Genomic DNA, 19412 nt, shown 5'->3' with positions numbered 1-19412 from the left:
TAGAAAATTGGATTTTGTGCATAAAACTTGTTAATATCAGTAAAGACAGGTCATTACTGGTTTCAAGTCATATATACAAGCTCCAAGAGATGTAGCATGCTAGTGAGGCTTCTGTTGGTGATGCTTTTGTATGTATCAGAAAAATAATGATAATTGAGGAGTAAATCAGCTTCAGTTCAGCATATATACAATTGACTTGCTCTCATCATTTATGCCTCTTCTGATGGCTGGTACCGTTGCTTGTGTCTTAGGCATCATAATTTACAGTCTTATGGAAAGGTATATTTATATTTAAGCTGTGCAATAGTGTAACTAATGAGAAATATAGGAAATTTATAGCACTTGGTGATTGATTGGATAAGGATCTAGATGTTAATTGAAACGTGAGGACTCCCAGCTGTCTTTCAGTTTAAAAAATAATTTAAAATATATTCTTGGACAAGTAAAACCATTTGCTTTGTAGTATTTTGAAAGTACTTGTCATGGTTATGGAAAACTTGGTTGTAACAGAGAGCTGGGAGGCTGGTAACTCGGTCTCTTGTTGTAATAATTATCTAGTGCTTAAATAACTGTTGTGTAGCTGCCTGTAGGAACTAATTTGTACGTACAGGAGTCTCATTTGGTTCCTAATTTTACAATCTGGGTATGAATTCAGCTGTCACTTCCCAAACGTGTCTCCTAGGGGATGGTGCATTTTGGCTGCAGTTCAGTACAGGGATGTGGCCGTAGTCAATGTTTCAGGCACATCGTTCCCCTCTCCGGATAGCAGAGGGGTGCACAGCTCCGGCTGTTGTGCACAGAATTGCCTGGATAAATCCTTCCCATTTCTCTCTCTATTAATAATGCCGTTGAACTGGTCATCTCTAAAGAGATGGCATAGCTGTCTCCTGTGCTGTCATTTTGTAAATGTACCATTCTTGCTGAAGCTTAGTCTTGTGAAAATGTCTAAATTTTCCCATTAAGTGCTTAGAAAGTAATAAAACTGAAGTCATTAGCCTTCACTCGTCAGATCTGTATCAAGAGAAATATTCTTCAGTGCAATAAATCTGATCAAGTGTTCGACATTTATATCATTCAAATTCATTCTCTGGAAATGGACCTTTGAAGGTAAATTGCATTAAGTAGGGCAGTTTAAATTTTTAATACAACCTTATTGTAACTGTTAGCAAATGATTAAAGTGTGAAGGTGGGGGGGCTTATGTGTTTTGTGAGATTTATGTAAAAAGCTCTATGATGCTTCTGCTGTGGAGTACAGATTTTGACAATTGCATGTACATAAATGCCACAAAAACAAGTGAAGAATTTAGCCTTCAGTATAGAATATATGACTTTATAGAATATATGACTTTATATCTAGTTCTGGACTTACTGAGATCATTTTGATAAGGGATTATTTCACTTGAGAGTTCATCAACAGTCTTAGGAACAATAAGATAATAAGATTAACCCTTAAAGCAGCAGATTTAAGGCAAAAGGTACTATTTTTCTAATAGGAATTAGTGTGTCTGTCTGAGGTGGATTTTGAGGCATGTTATTCGGTTTGTTTTGAGAAGGTATTTTCTTTAAAGTACAAGAATATTGTGCTATTTCTGGATCCTGATGGTGAATGACGTACATAACTTGTGCCTCAAGAAGACATGACGCAAGTGCTGGTGCACATCTTCTTGGATGCTGGTGCAGTTGTATTTACATGTTTGTGTACATTATTATATTACAACTCCGTTTTATATGGGAGATTTTCCTTTGGCTGTAGTTGAATCAGTACTGTAGTAAAGAAGTTTGAATGTCGTAAGAGTACTTCAGATTTTTCTTCTGAGAAATTCTTAAGGGGTTAACCAATGTGTGGTGTATATCCAGTGTTCAAAAAGCCATCAAGCTCATTTTAAGATGCAATACGTCTTAGAGTTGTTGATCTTTAAGACAGCAAGCTGGAAATACTCTGCATCAAAGATGATACCTGATTTTTTTTTCCTTCTGAGTAGAATATTCACATCTCAAGGAAGAAATTCCATATTCAAAGTGAGGGGAATTATCTTTGTGCAAATTTCTGTGGAAATAGAGTAGCTTGGGGATATAGGATCTTACTGCTGATGTTGCCATAATTTTAGAACCAACGAATGCCATGGGAGCATGAAATCTTTGGTGTACCCCAGAAGCTGGGTTGAAACAAAGTTAAAGTTGTTTATTTTTTGTTGCTGTCATAGTTTTTTTTGGTTTTGTTTGTTTTTGTGGTCGTCTGACATGCTCGGATACTTCTAATTAAAGCATAGGTCACTCCTCTGCTTGTGAATAATCATTTTTGTGGTATTCAGCCTGCCATATGAATGGAGATTGTGTCGACCAGAAGTGCCAGGAGGGCAGGGGAAGGCAGAAATAGCCTGCAACGAATTTTGACAAGCCACTACATAACTGAAATGTTCCATCAGTTCTATGGTTGTATTCATCAAGATGCCATTCAGAATAATATCATCATCCTTGCATCACAAAGTGACAGATAAAGCTAGCTATGGTTGGAAAAAGGGATAAAAATGACAAATTTAGGAGACAAAAGGCTGGTTTTGATTAAATATACGCATTACTATTTCTCTGCATGTGTAAAGTTTGAGATTAAAAGCGTAAGGAAACAACAGAGAACCAAGTTCTTTACAACAGAGCCACCTCTGTGGGTTATTTCAACTAGATACTTGCTGAAAATGAATTGTGAAGAGCATAAAGAAGTTTCGACAGAATACCAATGCGAAGTCTTAAGTATTTGTTGGTTAACTAGATAACACCCAAATGCAACAGGCTTGTCTTGCTTACGAACAAGCTGGCTTTCTGACCGCTGTGTTCCTTCACACTTTGTGAACGGAAATGATGCACCTGCAAACTGCATTTTCCACTCCTCCATGCTCTGTAGGCAGCCCTTGTTTTGGGACCATACAGCTCTGTGAGTGCGAGGTGTGCTTGCACCTTTGGATTCACAGACTTGGTCTTTTTAGGAAACAATTTCAAATCATTTTGGTAGTTTCACAAAAATCACTGATTATTCTAATGACAGGCCTTAGGTTTTCATTGCTACCAAAACCATTTCACAGGTGAAGGAATAATACTCTGAAATGAGGCACAAGTGAAGTTGAATTTATTTGATATAGATGATATCAAATATCATCTTCTATAAATGATAGACATACCTCAGTCTTCCTAATGAAATCCAGAGCTTTCTGTCATTTTATGTCCTTGGCTGTGTGCTGTTAGTGAGTTTATTGGATGTGTATTAATCTTTGGTGAGTACAAACATTCATCTATTAAAGCTGTAGTTTAATAGCACGCCACAAGAAATAAGCTGTTCATGAAGGAAAAGGTAAATATGAAATTTTGTCATGTGCCAAAACTCTTGTTGTACATTATGTTGTTCTGTGGTTCAAAAAAAAAAAACACACAAATATTTATGGGCATTTAATGAAGACTTAATTTGACATCGTTTTATTTGAATATGCTGTTTTCTAAATTGTTTCCTTATTCTTGTGTTTTAACATTTCTTAAACTTTTCTTTAAAATTGTAACTCTGAGTGGAAATAACAGGATTTATGACTTGATCCCATTATAATGGAAGGATAAACAGCTTCGTGATTTACAGATTAGGTAAATCCATGTGCAAAATTCTTAACCCAAATGTCTGACAGTGTTTGCCTTAATAAATCCTGAAGCCATATGCTTTTACTGGCAGCACAGTTTGTGTACTGAGGCAAACTTAAGTTTATTTTTTTTAATTTCTTCAGATGCCAGATGCTTTCCAGATTGTCTAGCAGATTTATTGGCATATTTGCTTACCTAATCTTGGGAGACAGTGATTTGCATCAAATTTATGAATAAGTGACATGCGGTGATAATCATAGTTACATATGTAAATAAAAATTACATTTATATTGCCATTGATTAGGGATATTTAATTCTGAGACTTACTTATAACTGTATTTTTGTACCAGGTAAAAGAAGAACAGAGCCAGAGCTAGAACATGAATTTCAATGATAGCATCAAACAAAAAAAAATCAAAGTATCATTGAAGTGCAATGCTACATTTATTTTAAGGGGAATTCTATTATAATTTTCTACAAAAAAATAACATTACCCCACTGTACCTGAAAGTGTTTAACGGTGGTGAACGTAAAATGGTGTTTTGTAGTATAAAGTTCATGAGGTCATATGCGTGTGTTAACTCATGACATAGTTGTGTAGTTCTTGGGAATTATTTGGATGTGCGTAGGTAGAAAAAAATCATTTTAGTAGGGTGCAAGAATTATGGTTTTAGCAATAAGATGCAACTTCAAGATCTTTTGAGGAGCCAGTCTAATATGTGTAGTAAAACTATGAACTTTTCTTTGTAATTTCTTATTCTTGAGGTGTGAAGGATGGATTTGGGTTGCACGTGGAGCTCTGTAGGATGCTGAGGGTTTGCCTTCTGAACTATTCCAGCAGTTCAAAATACTGGGACTGAAATTTCTTAGTAAATGCCAAGTTCTAACCCCAGTGCTTTATCTTACCTGGCTCGTTCCAAACCCAGATCTCCATTTAAACAAACAAAACCACCTCCACCACCAAAAAGAGCAAGCGACTTCTGCACTGTAGTGATATTGGAAATGCAGTTATATGAGCAAAAGTGTATTGTTATGGGCAAAGTTATATTAGCACGATAACCTAAACATGAAAAATAATTTGTTCTGTGTAACTCCGTTCAAGGTACTAATTCAAACGTACTCGTATCAGCGGGGTCCTGTTGCATATGGGTGAGCACAACACTTCTGGCAGAATCCTGCATGATGGACTTAACGTTAATATTTGCAAATGTGAAGCATTGCAGAGGGTTTGTACACATGCTTAATTTGAGAATCTCATTTTGAATGGTTCTTCCTATTGCCCTTACAAATTCCTGTAATTGTGATGTCCAGTGACTGTGTGTAGCTTGAAATGTTTCAGCCATCACACATTACAAGTGAAGACTAATACAGATCAGCAAAATACATAGCATTAGTTGTCTTGTATCCTGCTAACTTCGTTCATGCTTCACAGGAGCTATATTTCTAGCTTTGTAGCTGTATACTTGGCTGCCATTTTTTATTCCATAATTAATGTTAATACTGTTGACTTTGTTCTGTCCTGAAGGTAACTGTTTATTACAGGCAGCATTTAAATCCCCCAAGTAATAACAGCGATTACACAATAGCTTCATTTCCAGCAAATTAACAGCCCTGCAAGGTAATTGAGACATAAATGAAGATGAATTTGTTTTAATGAAATGAGATAAAGGGAATACCTGCTTACCTTTGGCAGGGAAGAGGGCTGTCTCGTTAAATGCTTTGCTTCCTGAAGCAGAAGGAAGCCAGGAGAAGGTAACCGAAAGGTTTTGGTGTGCTTTTCTTTATAGGTTGTGCTTGGGTGCTTGATAAGTTATAATGCAAAATAAATTCAAGAACGAAACAGTATAAGAACAAAAGCTATCTGGCTAATATGACTATCCAGTGCTTCAAGGTGAGGTGTGTCTTAGTCAAGTACTAAGTCAAGTATTGTGTATGTAATCACTTTTTTTTAAAAGTACAGATTTGTTTGCCAAGAACTTTGTCCTGTAAAACTTCCTAGTGCTTTTTGGTGCCATGCACTACAGCTTTTCCCATCAGAGTGACTCCTTTCTTGCTATGTGTGATGAAGGTACCCGTACACTTAATTTTCCCACCCTTGTTGGTCACCCTGTAATGTGAAATACAGCTTATCCTGGCAAGCATCGCCATAGTCTGCCTATGTCCATCCCCCTCCTTTTAAAGGAGGTATAAAAGTTGTCTAGCCTGGAAATTGAATGGGATTAAAATAACAGGCCCAATGGCTTTAAAAGTGGATGCTTATTTTTATGCTTCCCATTGAAAGGCATTTGTGGTTAGTGCTTGCTCTGGCAGTTATTACTGCTGTCCTGTAATATGTAATTGTGGAATAAATTTACTTTTATTGAACACATTTATTATAAACATGGAATATTAAGCTAAAATGGAGCTACTGTAAATACATAAGCTGCTGGCTGTCTTAAATTCCCATAGTGTTTTTCTGAGGTAGTGCTTCCCACGAGAAACAAACGGCCATCAGCAGGGCTTATGGGCAGAAGCAGATTAAGTTTATTCATCTGATAAAATGTGATTTATAGATGTCAGTTACACTAGCGTTTAGCTGTGTGTGCGTGGGGAGGTTTTGGTGATGGGGGCTGCATGGAGGCCTCTGTGCACAGGGCCCTGGCACTGCCCCGTGTTTGAGGAAGGTGAGCAAGAGAGTGGTGTGGTGGTGCTGAGCTACCCGCTGGTGTGGAACCACCACAGCTACTTGTGCCACTTCCACTCTCTCTGTCCTTTTCCCTGCTAAAAGAGCTTTTTATAGGACCCGTGACTGCTGTAGGAGTTGGTTTAAATACATCTAATGTTTTTTGTTTCCTGATGTTCGTATTATTGCCTGGAGATGTTGGCTAGGATACTTCCTCATGTATGTTTTTTTTCTGTTCTGTAGGAATTGCAGTAATAAACTATGGTGAGCACTGCTGGTGTCATAAAATACCTTATAAAAGGGTTAGTCCAGGGAAGTGTTAATTGATGAACAAGAATGAGGCTGTGACAAGGAGAGTGTAAAGTACTGGACATGAAAATGTGTTCTCTCCTGCCTCCTAGTCGGAAGGACTTGCAGGGGCCTTTTAGCTTCCATACGGGCAGATGCTGAACACCAGGACATGCATGAATAACATCAGACTTGCTGCCATGCAACTTACAAAGCCTGAAATCTGGCAGGGGAGGGAGCAAGTGAAGAGTAGGGATGCCAGCAGTGCTGGATCAAGCAGGGTGCTGGGGTTCCCAGTTGTCTTTATGCTTGGTGTCCAAAAACAGATGGTGACGATTTTTGTGGTGTTTCTGAGCCTGTTTCCCTCTCCTGGAATTTTAAACACTAAACAAATATTTTGACCTTGTGCTCATGTGAAGATTGTGAAAAATGAATTTAAAGAGAATCAGATTTCTCATGTGAATCAGATTTGTTATGTAAGCCTGGTGATGAAGCATTCATTTTCTCTTACTTAAAAATATCACGGTGGCCTTTGATGATAAGGAGAGCATGCCCTTTTGAAAGACTCAGTGTAGTGCATGCACAGCTTGGCCTTCCTAATAAATCATCATCTTATCAAGAGCCATCTTTGGCACTGGTTGCATTACGGCTAACAGTCTGTGCTTTTTGTAGGCAGAGGTCTCATCGTGGTCTGCAAAAGCAGCCAAATCAGTAATTGCCATGAACGTTTCCTTCAAAACGCTCTGTGTGCGTGCAGGGGAGGGGGTAAGCTTTGTGTAAACTCCACAGTTTTTCCCAGTAGTAAAATATAGGTTGTTTGTCCTTTCTGTTGTTTTTCAGTCAGCCGTGAGCAGTCCAACTTCAGCTGAAAGCTGTTTTTTTTCAGTAAGTCAAAGAAAATTTAGTGCCCAATTCTTGTATTCCCATCTTTTGCATGATTCAGGTTTTAACCGAGTGCAGTGTTTTCTCATACTGAGACACTGAAAATAAATAGTCTTGGATGCGATTTTATGGGAAACCCATTTTTATTTAAATTAGTGGTAATTCGAGAAGACTGTTTTCATCTCCTCTAAACACACGATGCTTTTCTAACAGTGTTAAATGGTGAGGATCACCACGTTTCACAGGTAGTGTGTGCCTGGAGTCTTCCCTTTCATTATTTCGAGCGCTCCTTAGTAAAAAGCGGTGTCAAAGGCGCAGCGGTAACCCTATTCACAGCCTTCTGGGCAAGGGAGCAGCGATCAAATTGTTGATACCTCTGGACGTTTTCCAGGCCCTGCCTTAAAAACGGGCAGAGAGCAGTTCTCAGGCTAGATGAGATTTCCCGAAACGCATCCATTGTGCGGCGCGGAGCTATCTTTGTACTTGAAGTTTTAGGAGGTGGAGCTAGATGAGACGGTCTTACCTGGTATCTTGAACTTCTTGTAAGGAGCATTTTTCCCTCAGGCCTCTGACTTTCTTGTCCTTATACTTGAATGGAGCTGCGCTAATGAGATTTTAGAGACCCAGCTGCCCCTGCCAAAGCAGCCTGACGCTGCACAAGAAGTTGACATATGAACGGCCCTTTGAACCAATGAAAGACAGCTCTGTCAGATCAGTTACTCTGGCAACAGTGTTTCTAATGGTGATTAGCTCAGAAATTGAGCACAATGAGGAGTTGGTTCATTATGGAGGCACAGTTCTTGGTTTCAGGGAGAGGGGGTGACCCGATGTGCCCGCCTCGAGTGCATTCAGCCAGGTGGTGCTCACCCGTCCCCTGCCACCTCCGTACTGCGGAGAGAGGAATTGGGCAGCTTCGGCTGTCAGCATCGCTCCAAGTTTCCTCTCCAACAGCAAATAACTTCTGTGTGCGTGGCTGGGGCAGGGGAGGAAGCGGCGGTGGTCTGCATGCAGATGTGCGGGGCCGCGGGGAGCGTGCTGGCGCTGAGCGGGGCTTTCTGGCTCACGGGCTGCTGCAGCGCCGAGCTCTCCCGCTTAGCATGGCTGTCCTTCCAATCAAGATGAAATAAATGAGCCGCTGCGAAGTTGGTAGGAGCTGCTTACAAAGGAGCAGTTTGACTAACAAAAAGTAGTGTTTGAGATGAAAGTGGCAGGGGGTGGGAAGGTTCGTTTTGTTTTGGTGAGCTAGGTCAGGCATGGAAGAAGAGGCATTCAAGTCGAGAGCTTTCTATCCAAACTTGAACATTTTATTCATCTCGCAGATCAGGAGTTTCACATGCTTTTGATTAACTAAACTTACAGCAAAACACATACTCAAGTCATTCTAGTTTGTGAAATTAAATGTACACGTGCAACAGGGAGGCATCGGTCTTTCCTAACGACCGAATATTTGCTAAACATCAGTTCTCCTGATTTGCAATTCTAAATATTCTTGGCATATCCCTGTTTATTTGCTGAAAAGTTCTTGACTTCCCAAATCCATTTTGTTCAGCTTCTTATATCTAGATAGATGGCTTCCAGGATCATCATCTCTGATAGTTTCAGTATGTGAATGCACAGAGAATACAGTTGATTTAAAAAAAAAAAAAAAAAAAAAGTTAAAATGTTTGTCTTGATTATTTTTGGTCCCCGCCACACATCTTAAGTCGGTATTGATTTGGTTTAGAACCATCCCTTAGCAAATATACTTACGTTAAATTCAGAAGTGCTGAATAATTTTTTGGATTAGATGACACGTGAAAGCTCCAGGGCAAAAATATTTCTGCTTTCCTTTCTCTACTTCCTTTGTAGAACAGCTTTTTTTTTTTTTTTTTTTAATTGTCTGGCTTTCTCTGGACAATGTTTCAATTACAGGCACTTCAACATTAATCTGAAGATACATAGTCTTAAACTGGCTAATGATGTACACAGGTTAGCTTCTGTTAACAGCAATAATTTGTGTGTATCCACAGCTTACATCGGGCATTCATGAAGAACAATTCTTACCCTGTTTTCAGCAGAGGTCCCACGTAGCCACTCAGTTGCCTAAACTGTTTTGTTGTTGTTGGGGAAAAAAATCATGCTTGTGGACACATCCACACATTGTCTTAGGAATACTCCAACAAAGATGCTTGCAAGCCCAGTGTGAACCTACTTATAGTTGCAGTTGTGGAAACAAAGCGTGTTGGTTTAAGGATTTTTTCTAGCACTGAGTGGCTAATGAGTTGTCACTTTGAGTCCTGACAAAGATGTAATAACAGAAACAGGTGTGGAGGCCGAACGGGCAATATAGCTCGACTGTTCTCTGGATCCAGTGTTCTTGTAATTATGGTGTATTTCTCCTGCTACACAACCATTTAACTGTGTTTTTTTCCTCGCTAACTACTGTGTCTGAAGATCTCAGCAGCAGGAGTTAGCAGGTCTGTGGGGTTTTTAGTGCCAGCCATTTTAAGTTTTGTGTATTTCAGGGCTTTTTTCTCTAGAATAGAAGATGTAGAAAATGTGATTTTGCAGCAGCACTGCTGAGGAGATGTATGCTGAACCCCTTTTGTTGACTTCTGATAGGCAAGATTTAGGTTTCATCTCTTCTCTCAAGGTAGCTTTAGAAAGAGCACAGTAGGTCTTTTGACAGTCCGGCGATTGCCCCACAGATGATCAGTCACGTCTTTCATATGTTGCAAACTTTGAAGGGTCAGGGTACTCCTTTAGGTACTTCAGAAGCTCCTATCCCCGTAATATCCAAGGGCAAGTAGCCGCCAGCACTTGAATATTGAATGCAGTCTAATTATGGAGTGCCAGCTACATGACTGCACTGAAAGAAGCAAAAACTGTTTGGTGTCTCAAAGGAGAGCGGGTCGCCTAATGAAGGAGGGGGAGAGGCAGGAAGAATCGTGCTCTGGTGGGGCACATTAGGCTTGTTGCCGAAATGGAGGAAGAATTGGGAAGGTTTGGCAGCTCAGGTGGGGATTTCCATTAGGGGGCATGTCATCTCTCTAACAGAGGGAAAGGCTATGAAATTTGAGGATAAGAATGGTCTATTTTAGAATTTGTAACGCAATTTCAAGAAGGTAACGTTAGATCTTCCGCTGTAATTTTACCATTTTTGCAGCACACAGGATAATTTACCCTTTGTGTTGCTCTGTGTAAGCTTTGGAGTACAGTGTCCAGCTGCTTTGTGGGTTGCTCTTCACATTTCTAGCTATATGCTAATCTACATAATTCTATTTTGCCTTTTTTTTAGAAAAAAAAAAAAAAATCTTGGCTCAGCTGTTGAACTCATCTTGCATCCTTTGTGGTTGTGTGTTTATGAGCTTTGCGGTTTGAGCTAGGGTGAACGGAGCAGCTGAGTGTCCCATCTTCTTCCTCTAGGAAGCAGGAACTCTCCTTTGCAGCCAAAATTGGCATTTCTGTTCAAATGGCACTGAAAGGAGATAATAAAAAAGTGTCTGCTTTTGTGGTACTTCAGCTAGTATTCAAGTAACCCATTTGAGTTGGTGAGTTCAGACTGTCGTGGTGGGTTTTCTACTGAATTCCTAGAGCAATAACTGGGCAAGATTTGCGTTGTGTCTCTTAACTGCAATGCTGCGAACACCTATATTCAGACTGAAGGCAAGAGATAAATATTTTCCTTGACTAATTACCTCTCCCATGTGAGAGCGGAAGCTTTTGCTGAGAAGGTAGTTTTCATTTGTGTGTGGTTTTAATTCAGTTTTGGTCTTAATTTAGGTCTTTACCACATGTGATGACAAATCTATGTGCATATGTTAAAATCTGACCTTAGGTTTGCTCTCTGCATTCACTAATGTGATCTGAAATATTTTTATGTATGGCTTTCCAGGCTCGAGATCAATAAACCAATGGTTCTGAAATGACAGAGTGCTACGATATTCCTCTGTAATTTAAACATGATTAGCTGATGAAGGTTATGATCAATATGGCAGGGGAAAATAAATTAATTAATATCATCCTTTCAGGATGATAAGGGGCCTATTGGAGGTGGGATGTAACTAATGAAGCTGCTTCTTCATATATACAAGCCATTTTTTATACAATGTATTTGCACTAAATCATCATTATGCCATCATTCATTTACATCAAAAACATAAGCCTGCAGACCAGTGTGTTATTAAAATTATATTTGAGAAGAAATTGTATGCTTATGCTGCTAAACAATATCTCTGCTTATGTTGCAATGTATTGAGTCAAAGCAATCATGGAATTTACATAATTATCCTCTTACATTCTCTGAATAATACAGATTGAATATTATTAGTTTAATCACAGCAAGTTTCTATGCAACTATGCCGAAGTCATTGCAATTCTGCCTCACTGACCTGTTTTGGTGGTGACAGTCCAAGTGACTATGGACTCCTTTGCAGAGTTTTAGTACGGTCAAAATAAACCCATGACTTGATTTTGGAGTAATCAGTAAGTGTTAATGTGATCCAACATCAGTTGGTAAGCTCGAAGGAATTTGAAAGTTGGGGTTTGAATTTTGTATGTTTGGTTTGAATTAAAGTCCTGGTGTACTTCATACAAATTAAAGTCTCTAGCAGTCCTGAATTTCAATAAAGCTGATTCTTAGGTAGGAAAAGATCTTTTGATCTTGAAATATTTGAATGTTTAATGTGTGCAACGTAATTTTCACCCCCCACTTTTTTATTAAAAAAAAAAAAAAAAAAAAAAAACACATCCTGACATTTAAAAGTCTTGTCATTATGCTGTCCATGCTTAGTTATACTGGCCCGTCCTGTGTCATATACCATGGCAGGAGTTAATATCTCATTGCCGAAGGTGGCTTGCAACCCTTCAACTCTCCTCAGTAGACATAGTCCATAGAAAATCCTGATTTTTCTCTGTGTGCCAGTAGATAGTTGTTTAAAAAATAACATCTAAATTGCAGCATGCAACTTTCCAAGTACAGGAAGATCTGAGCAGTATCCCTTGTGGTAAGGAAGGCAGAACTTGTTGATCCTTTTTGGCACAGAAAAACAACTGCATGCACCATCCATTACTTCAAGATTGCATGGGGAAACCCCATGTATTGTAGCCTAAAAACATCCCTGCGCTACATCCAGTGCCACAGTGCATGCCTACTGTCTTTCCATTTTCCTGTAGATTGATGACTGAGGATAGGCTGTCAAACTGTGGAGGAATAAAAGGAATTGTATCTTCAGAATCTGCTGAATTTTCCTTCAGGGTCATATTTTGCCTCTTAATACCGCATGGCTCTGTGCTCCCAAGTCTCCGCTGTCCATGTGGAACAAAAGGTGCTGCCCATGCCTTGCCTCCTTTACCTCAGTTAGTTGTTTATAAAATCTTTATGAAAGTTGTGTAGTCAAAAATCACTTGATGAAGATCACTATGTGCACTACTAAATTTTGTTAGTGTTTTTAATTAACCATTGCACAAGTCTCTGTTTCCGAAGATGGAAATTTTATTTAATTTTTAATTTGTGAGCTAAGAAGGTGGGTGACAAATATAGCCTAAGGACTTCATTTTTAAAAATTCATGACTTAAAAATGCTTTTAGATCTTAACTAGTCCTTAACAGCAGAATGAGCTGGAATTCAAGAGTCTCTGAAATAGTTGGACTTTTTTTAAATTGAAAAGTTACAGGAGAGGTGTATGGATTTTGCTGCATTTCAGATCAGCTCTGTTTCCATTTGTTATTACGAGTGTGCTAACCTGTATATGGAGATACTAATGAATCTGAATAACGTTTCCATTTGGAAAATGCTGCTTTCCTTTAGGTGTTTTAGAAAACTTCTCATTAAATCGCAAAATAAATCTGGCATTTTTCCAGTGGTGCTAGTAGTGCTACATAATAAAAGCTAAAACTGGAAATTACATCTTCTTTTTGTAATTAGTTTAAATCGGATGCAGTGTGCAGCACAACTAAAACAGGTGTTGTGTGTCAGGGATCCTCCCTGTTTTATTATTCCAATTGCTATTTCAAATTCAGTGAAATGCACTCAAACTGGATTGTGCTAGTGAGCATACTTCTTGTGTGAATTCCTGGTATTGCTTTTTGTAACTTGCACACCTGTCTTCTCCCCTTCTGCTCTGATGTTACTGGTTTAGTGGAGCTAACCCAGTGGATTGATAGTTCAGGGGCAATTTCATCCATGTGGAGAACAGAGGTGGAGTCTCATGTGGAGCATATTGTAGCAAACCAGCATCTGTCATCTTAATTGGATGTATTGCAGTCAGTTTTTGGAGCAGCCTTTGACAATGGAAAAACTGCTTAGTAGCCATGCCCTGTTTAGTATTTTGTGTTTTCTGTGTAATTTTGACTTTACTTATTTTTCAGTGTGGTCTGTAGCTTATCTGCCCCTGTGTTTTGTTTCTTTCAGTTGCTCAGAAGATTGTCGCAACAAGGAAGAAACAGCAACTCTCGATTGGACCCTGCAAATCCCTACCGAACTCTCCAAGTCACTCATCTGTGTGTTCTGCCCAGGTTTCTGCTGTACATATCAGCCAGGTACAGGCTAAAATCAATGCTTGCCTGAAAAAGGAGCCGATAGGTTGCTTTTCATCTACTATATTTAATGCTATTGCTCTTTTTCTTGCTCGATAGGTAGTTGGTATGTTTGAAAGGTATCAGTGATCTGTAGTTTAAAGCAGCACTTTTAATTGTCTTGACTTTGTTTCAAGAAACTGCTGTGGTGAAGTAATTTGGCTTTAAAACTGTTTTTGATAGTTCTGATTATGCCCAGCAGCCTGCTGCTCTCAGTAGACCAGTTGTTACAGTAGCAGGATTTGCTGTACTGCTTTTTAAAATTACCTCACAATGGTTTTGGTTATTGTTCTCATTCAGTTGTATGCTGAGAAATAATATCTGGTGTATCGCAGTGGTTGGCACAGTAGAATTTTACATCTGTTACCACTGTGTGTGGTTGTAATTGCCCGTCTCCGTTATGCTCAAGTGAAATGATTCCCTCTAATGGCCTAGTAGTATATGTTGCTAATGATTTGTACATATCCTCTTTAATAAAAAATAAATAAAAGCCTTTATGGCAGGAAAATCTGGTGGCCTTGATGCCATAGATGGGTTATAAACATTTGGTTAATACCAAAATTTTCCAATGTGCGCAGGTTTTTTTAACCCACATACATTAATATTGTCTTCCATATTTCACTGTGATAATCCTCCCTCAGTTTCTTTTTCTGTTGTCAGGTGATAAGCTATGCACATGTTCCCAGTTTGGGTATATGCTCATACCTGAGACCCTTGCAACCAGGAGAACCATGTTCCCACTGTGCTCTCTCTTGGTAGATGGATTTATAAGGCCATCGTACTGGCCCTTACAGTCTGCAGCCAGCACTGTGACCTAGCTTCCTGATACTCACTGGAGCAGACAGAAATGTCTGATACCCACTAGCTTTTCTAGCATCTTTTTCAGTCTGAACTCAATAATATAAACTAGTAATGCTCCTTAAGGTTATGTCTTGAACAACCCATTTGACATTTTGTTCTATCTGTGGACTCTTCTCCCATGCTGAGTGTCTGCTTGTTGGCAAAAGCAGTATAGTGAAGAATTGTTCTATCTTTGTGGGAAAGTTATTTTTTTTCCCCTCTCATTTCACATGTCAATGTCTTCTGGGAGCACTCTGTTTAGATTTATACCACAGGGTGAAGGTTCTGGTTCTGCTGTTCTTGTAGTTACTGGTCTCCTTTTGTGTCCTACTGGAAACTTTGACCATTGAGTTAACTCTAGAGATACAGATGCCAGTTTGTTCTTAGAGTTCGTTGCTGTGAGATGTTCTGCCTTGAGCTCAGCCCAAATACCAGCCTCAGACTGTGACTCTCACTTCTGCTGACTGTGCCCAAATCCAGTGTTGAAGGTCAGATCCCTCTTTCTGTAGGAGGTACTAAGGTACTAAGGCTTGTAACTCCTCTGAAGAACCACAGCACCTCATGGTGAAGTAACAAGCTCTTCATATGGAAGAAGTTCTTCTATTTCTTCACGTATGTGACATTAAGAATGTTTCCTCTGCCACTTTCTTTCTGACCAGGTCATTGCCACAAGTACTGGGAACTAGCCCAGTGTATGAAATGCTTTTTTTCCTGAACAAATTTCTCCAGACAGTTGTGTATGTTCATACTTCTGGACTGACATGAGTTATGCTTTCTGTAGAGGCTGTCTTTGGACCCATCCTATTCAGTGGTGGAGGAGGAAAGTTACTGTAACAGAACTGTAGAGAATGAATGGCACCACTTCCAGTAGCGATCTTATTCTTGGATCCAATAAAGATCTCTTTTACTCTGATGATTGCGTAGTTTTTCAAGATTTTCTAAAGAGGATAGGTGATACTTTGTACAACCCAGTTTTAGCCATGTGTGTTTCTGTTCTGCATTTTCTTAAACCAGTTGAGGTCATCCTTTTTGTTGATGAAGCTCATTTGATTAAGGACATGAAACATCCAGGTTCTCACCATGTTCATACTCAAGTACAATTTTGATACCAGCAGCAAATATAAAATTCTATGTGAGTAATTCACCTAAAGAGTAAACTTCTTGCAGGTGATAAGAACTACTTGGGAAAATCAAGGTAACTTGTGATAAGGATCCCTGAAATCTTTTTCAATAGGTATGAAATAATATTCTTCACCACTTTTACCAGCTGATGCAATTTTCTAACAGAAGCAATGGTAATTTTGACCAAAGATGTCTGTCTTCTGAGATCAATGTCAGCTTTAGACCATAAACCTGAGTCACCTATTATCTTGGTGACTTGTCTTGGTGCCACGCTTAGTCAGTATGACCTTATTTAAGGAAAGGGAGCTGAATTCTTACTCTAGTTCTTGAAAGAACATTGCAACTGCAGTTCTGAGTTTAAGATAATCTTGGGGAAAATTTACCATCTCTGATCCTGACAAGAAGATAGTCTCATGTTCTTTAGAACATCTCTTTTGACATAACGATGTTTCAGTGAGGATTTCCCCCATGAATCAAAATGGTATCATTAGAGTGCGCTGTCACTTGCATTCTGCACAGGAGTTCAGGTTTTCAGAAGTAGTGGTTTTACAGATTACCTCATATAAAATGAGATGTTTCTCCTTCTCTGGTTGGAGTACTTTGGTGCAAACTCTCCGGATGATTATGCAGTCAAGAACATAGGCAACAGAGAACAAAAACAATAGTGTCACCTACCTAGACTAGCCCTTAGCGTGTCTTGGGGAAAATTCTGAGGCTTTATACACACAGGGGCTTCTCCATATCACAGTTTCTGTTTTCAAACTGTGGAAGTGCTGTTAGCGTGTTTGGATGTGTATACACATGTCCAATAGTCCTAAGTGATGAGCACCGAGGTTACATTGCCTGCCAGAAAATGCTCTCCAATATGTGTATGTTCAGGAATCTATATATTTCCACGCAGTAGTAGTTTCACAGAATGAAATGCTTCCTATTGCAATTACCAAAAAAAAACAAACAAAAAAAAAAAAAAACAAAACAACAACAAAAAAAAACCAAACCACCACATTTGTGTTTGCAATAGGTTCTGCTTTTGTTTTCTAGCCTTTTTTTTTTTTTTTTTTTTTTTTTTTTTTATAATGTCAGGTTTAGGGTTTTACCTGGAAACTTTTGATAGTCAGGGTCAATAACCGTAGATATAAGTACTTCACATCCATATGTCAGCTTTCAGGGCAATACAGAATGCATGCAAAAAATTTCTTTTCAAACCCAAGGATATCAGTGAGGATTATTCACCCTCTGGTCTTTCTGAGTGCTTCAGGAGGTAGATAGAGTTGTTGTTGAGGGGAAGATGTGTTAATTAATGAAGGCCTTCAGTCTTCAGTGTATTCCACCAAAGTTCAAGATGCACCAGAAAACCCCAGTGCGAAGTAGCCCAGCACCTGATATCCTGTTGAGTGGTTGCCTGGAGATGTGCCCATTTCCTTTGCAAAGCTTACACTGCTGTAAACATTGGAAAACCACGTGGCACTTGATACCTTGCCGGCTCTCCTTGAATTCAGCTGTTTGAGTTCAGTGAGAGGGAACAGAAACGGCAACATGTCCTTGCCACGTGTGCTAGCACTTTTCCATATGTGCCTGTGCTACATGTGCTCCACCATGATAGAGAGGGGCCTTAAATGCCACACCTTCCATGCTCTGAGTTTTAAAGTATTGCTTGGATGAGTATTGAGTGGTACCATGTAAAGTCAGCCCCCAAATCATTATACATGTGGAGTGCTGCCCAAAGAAATGTGTTCAATGGTGCAGCAGTGTTGTTCCCCTAGGGAGATGTGTTATGAAAGGTATGGAGCTTAATGTAATGTTAAATTCCTGCTCAGTTATGGCCAGCATACAAGCTTGCTCCCTGCTACCTGTTGCAAACTTGTAAAGATGCATTATTTATGTGTGCATTAGGCCTCTATAAAGTTTTTACTACAGCGAGATTGTCTAAATATGTAAATTAAACTATTAAAAGGAAAGCACAGTCTGCTTAATCATCCATTATTTTACTGTATATGAGACCTGATTATGGTAAGCACTAAATAGTAGGGCACCATTATCTTATTTATAGTGGGGGTCATTTAGGATGAAACGTTTTGTTATATTTTGCACATCAGATTAAAGAAGAGAGATTACATTGCTTAGTCAGTTTTTCGTTCTGCTTTTTCATGTAAAACATAAGTTTATGCAAAACATAAACTTAGAAGTGAAAACTGTTTAATACCATTGGAGCATGCATCATACATTGTAATGCTTTTTATTTACACAACTATTTCTAATTTCTAATGTTTATTTAAAATAAGCAGTCTTTACATATTTGCATTCCCCTTCTTTCATGTGCACAGTAAACATGTGTATGAAAGGGCATTCTCCAGGCTTCACATGTTAAATTTCAGTGCATCTGTTACCGTACTTCCTCTTCCTTTCTTTATCCTCACAAGACCTTATTTATATTCCTATTAGTTTTTGTTGAGCCTACTTTTATCTCTTCCTTTCTAAGATATCTTAAAATTTCCATTTCAGACTTTATTGTTTAGATTTTCCAAATAGTAAAGCAGTTGCTGCAACTGTAGAATTGAAGCCTACTGTCACATTTTATTAATTAAAAGTCATTAGTGTTTTTTCTGAGATGATTTTTTTCTATGTGCCAGCTTATTTTTGCCAAGTTGTCTTAAGGTTGTCTTGGTGATCAGTCTTTGATAGGTCTAGTAAGACAGATCTGCCTTTTCCCCCTCTTTTTCGTAACACAGAAAAGGCAAAAACTCTTTAGGTGGGCAATTTCTTAATAGGTCCCAGAGGATGAGGTTAAATTGTCAGAATTACTTTCCCTTACTGTGGAGGGCTAGACATACTGAAATCTCTGGAATCATTTATCTGGACCTGAGTTTGAAATCCAGTGTAAAATTTGTATTCCATGGCAACACAATCAAAGCTTTCTAGCTTTTGCTGAGGCAAGGACTAAAGAGTTTCATCTTCAATCCATCTTTGGATGCGTGCCTGTATATGACCAAGATCCCTTGAATAAATTGGATTCCCACCTATAGTGGTTTTAGATGAAAGACTGAGATAATAGGTCTTTCAAGAACAAAATTATACACAAGTGGGCGAAGAAAAAATGTGTCCTGACTAGAGAACCTTCCATGGCTCTTCTGTATTTCTGCAGAAATGCACTTTTCCCTTCTTTCTCCAGGAACAGAAGGTGCAGAGAGTGACTGTGTTCTGTCACAGAGTATGTAATCTCTGCTTTTGATCAAGGTTTGCTTTATTCCAACAGTTTCTAGGCTCCTTGAAGCTGTGGCAATCTCCTCTGTTTTAGATGTAGTACTTGCCACCTTCATTTTCTCCTCAAGCAGTGGTTAGAGATGATTTTTCTTGGAGGGTGTCCTGTTATATCTAGAGAGCAGAAAAACATTGAATCCATTATGACTAGGTTACTTGTCAATGAGAAAAAAATCAGCTTTATTCT

The 19412-nt window shown here is 38.9% G+C and overlaps 1 protein-coding gene across 3 annotated transcripts in view; it reads left to right on the top strand.

The window, feature by feature from the left end:
* Positions 1-19412, top strand: part of AGAP1 (ArfGAP with GTPase domain, ankyrin repeat and PH domain 1) — a gene marked incomplete at its 5' end in the record, with an annotated part of 347082 nt that overhangs the window by 140581 nt on the left and 187089 nt on the right. For all 3 annotated transcript variants that reach the window (XM_084288890.1, XM_084288889.1, XM_084288888.1), the window contains one exon: positions 13842-13969. In XM_084288890.1, coding sequence (XP_084145016.1) covers positions 13842-13969 — 128 coding nt within the window. The remainder of the gene's footprint in view (positions 1-13841; positions 13970-19412) is intronic.

This window comes from Netta rufina (genome assembly GCF_964035555.1).
Source record: "Netta rufina genome assembly, chromosome: 6".
NCBI lineage: Eukaryota > Metazoa > Chordata > Aves > Anseriformes > Anatidae > Netta > Netta rufina.
This window is presented reverse-complemented; position numbering and strand designations above follow the sequence as displayed.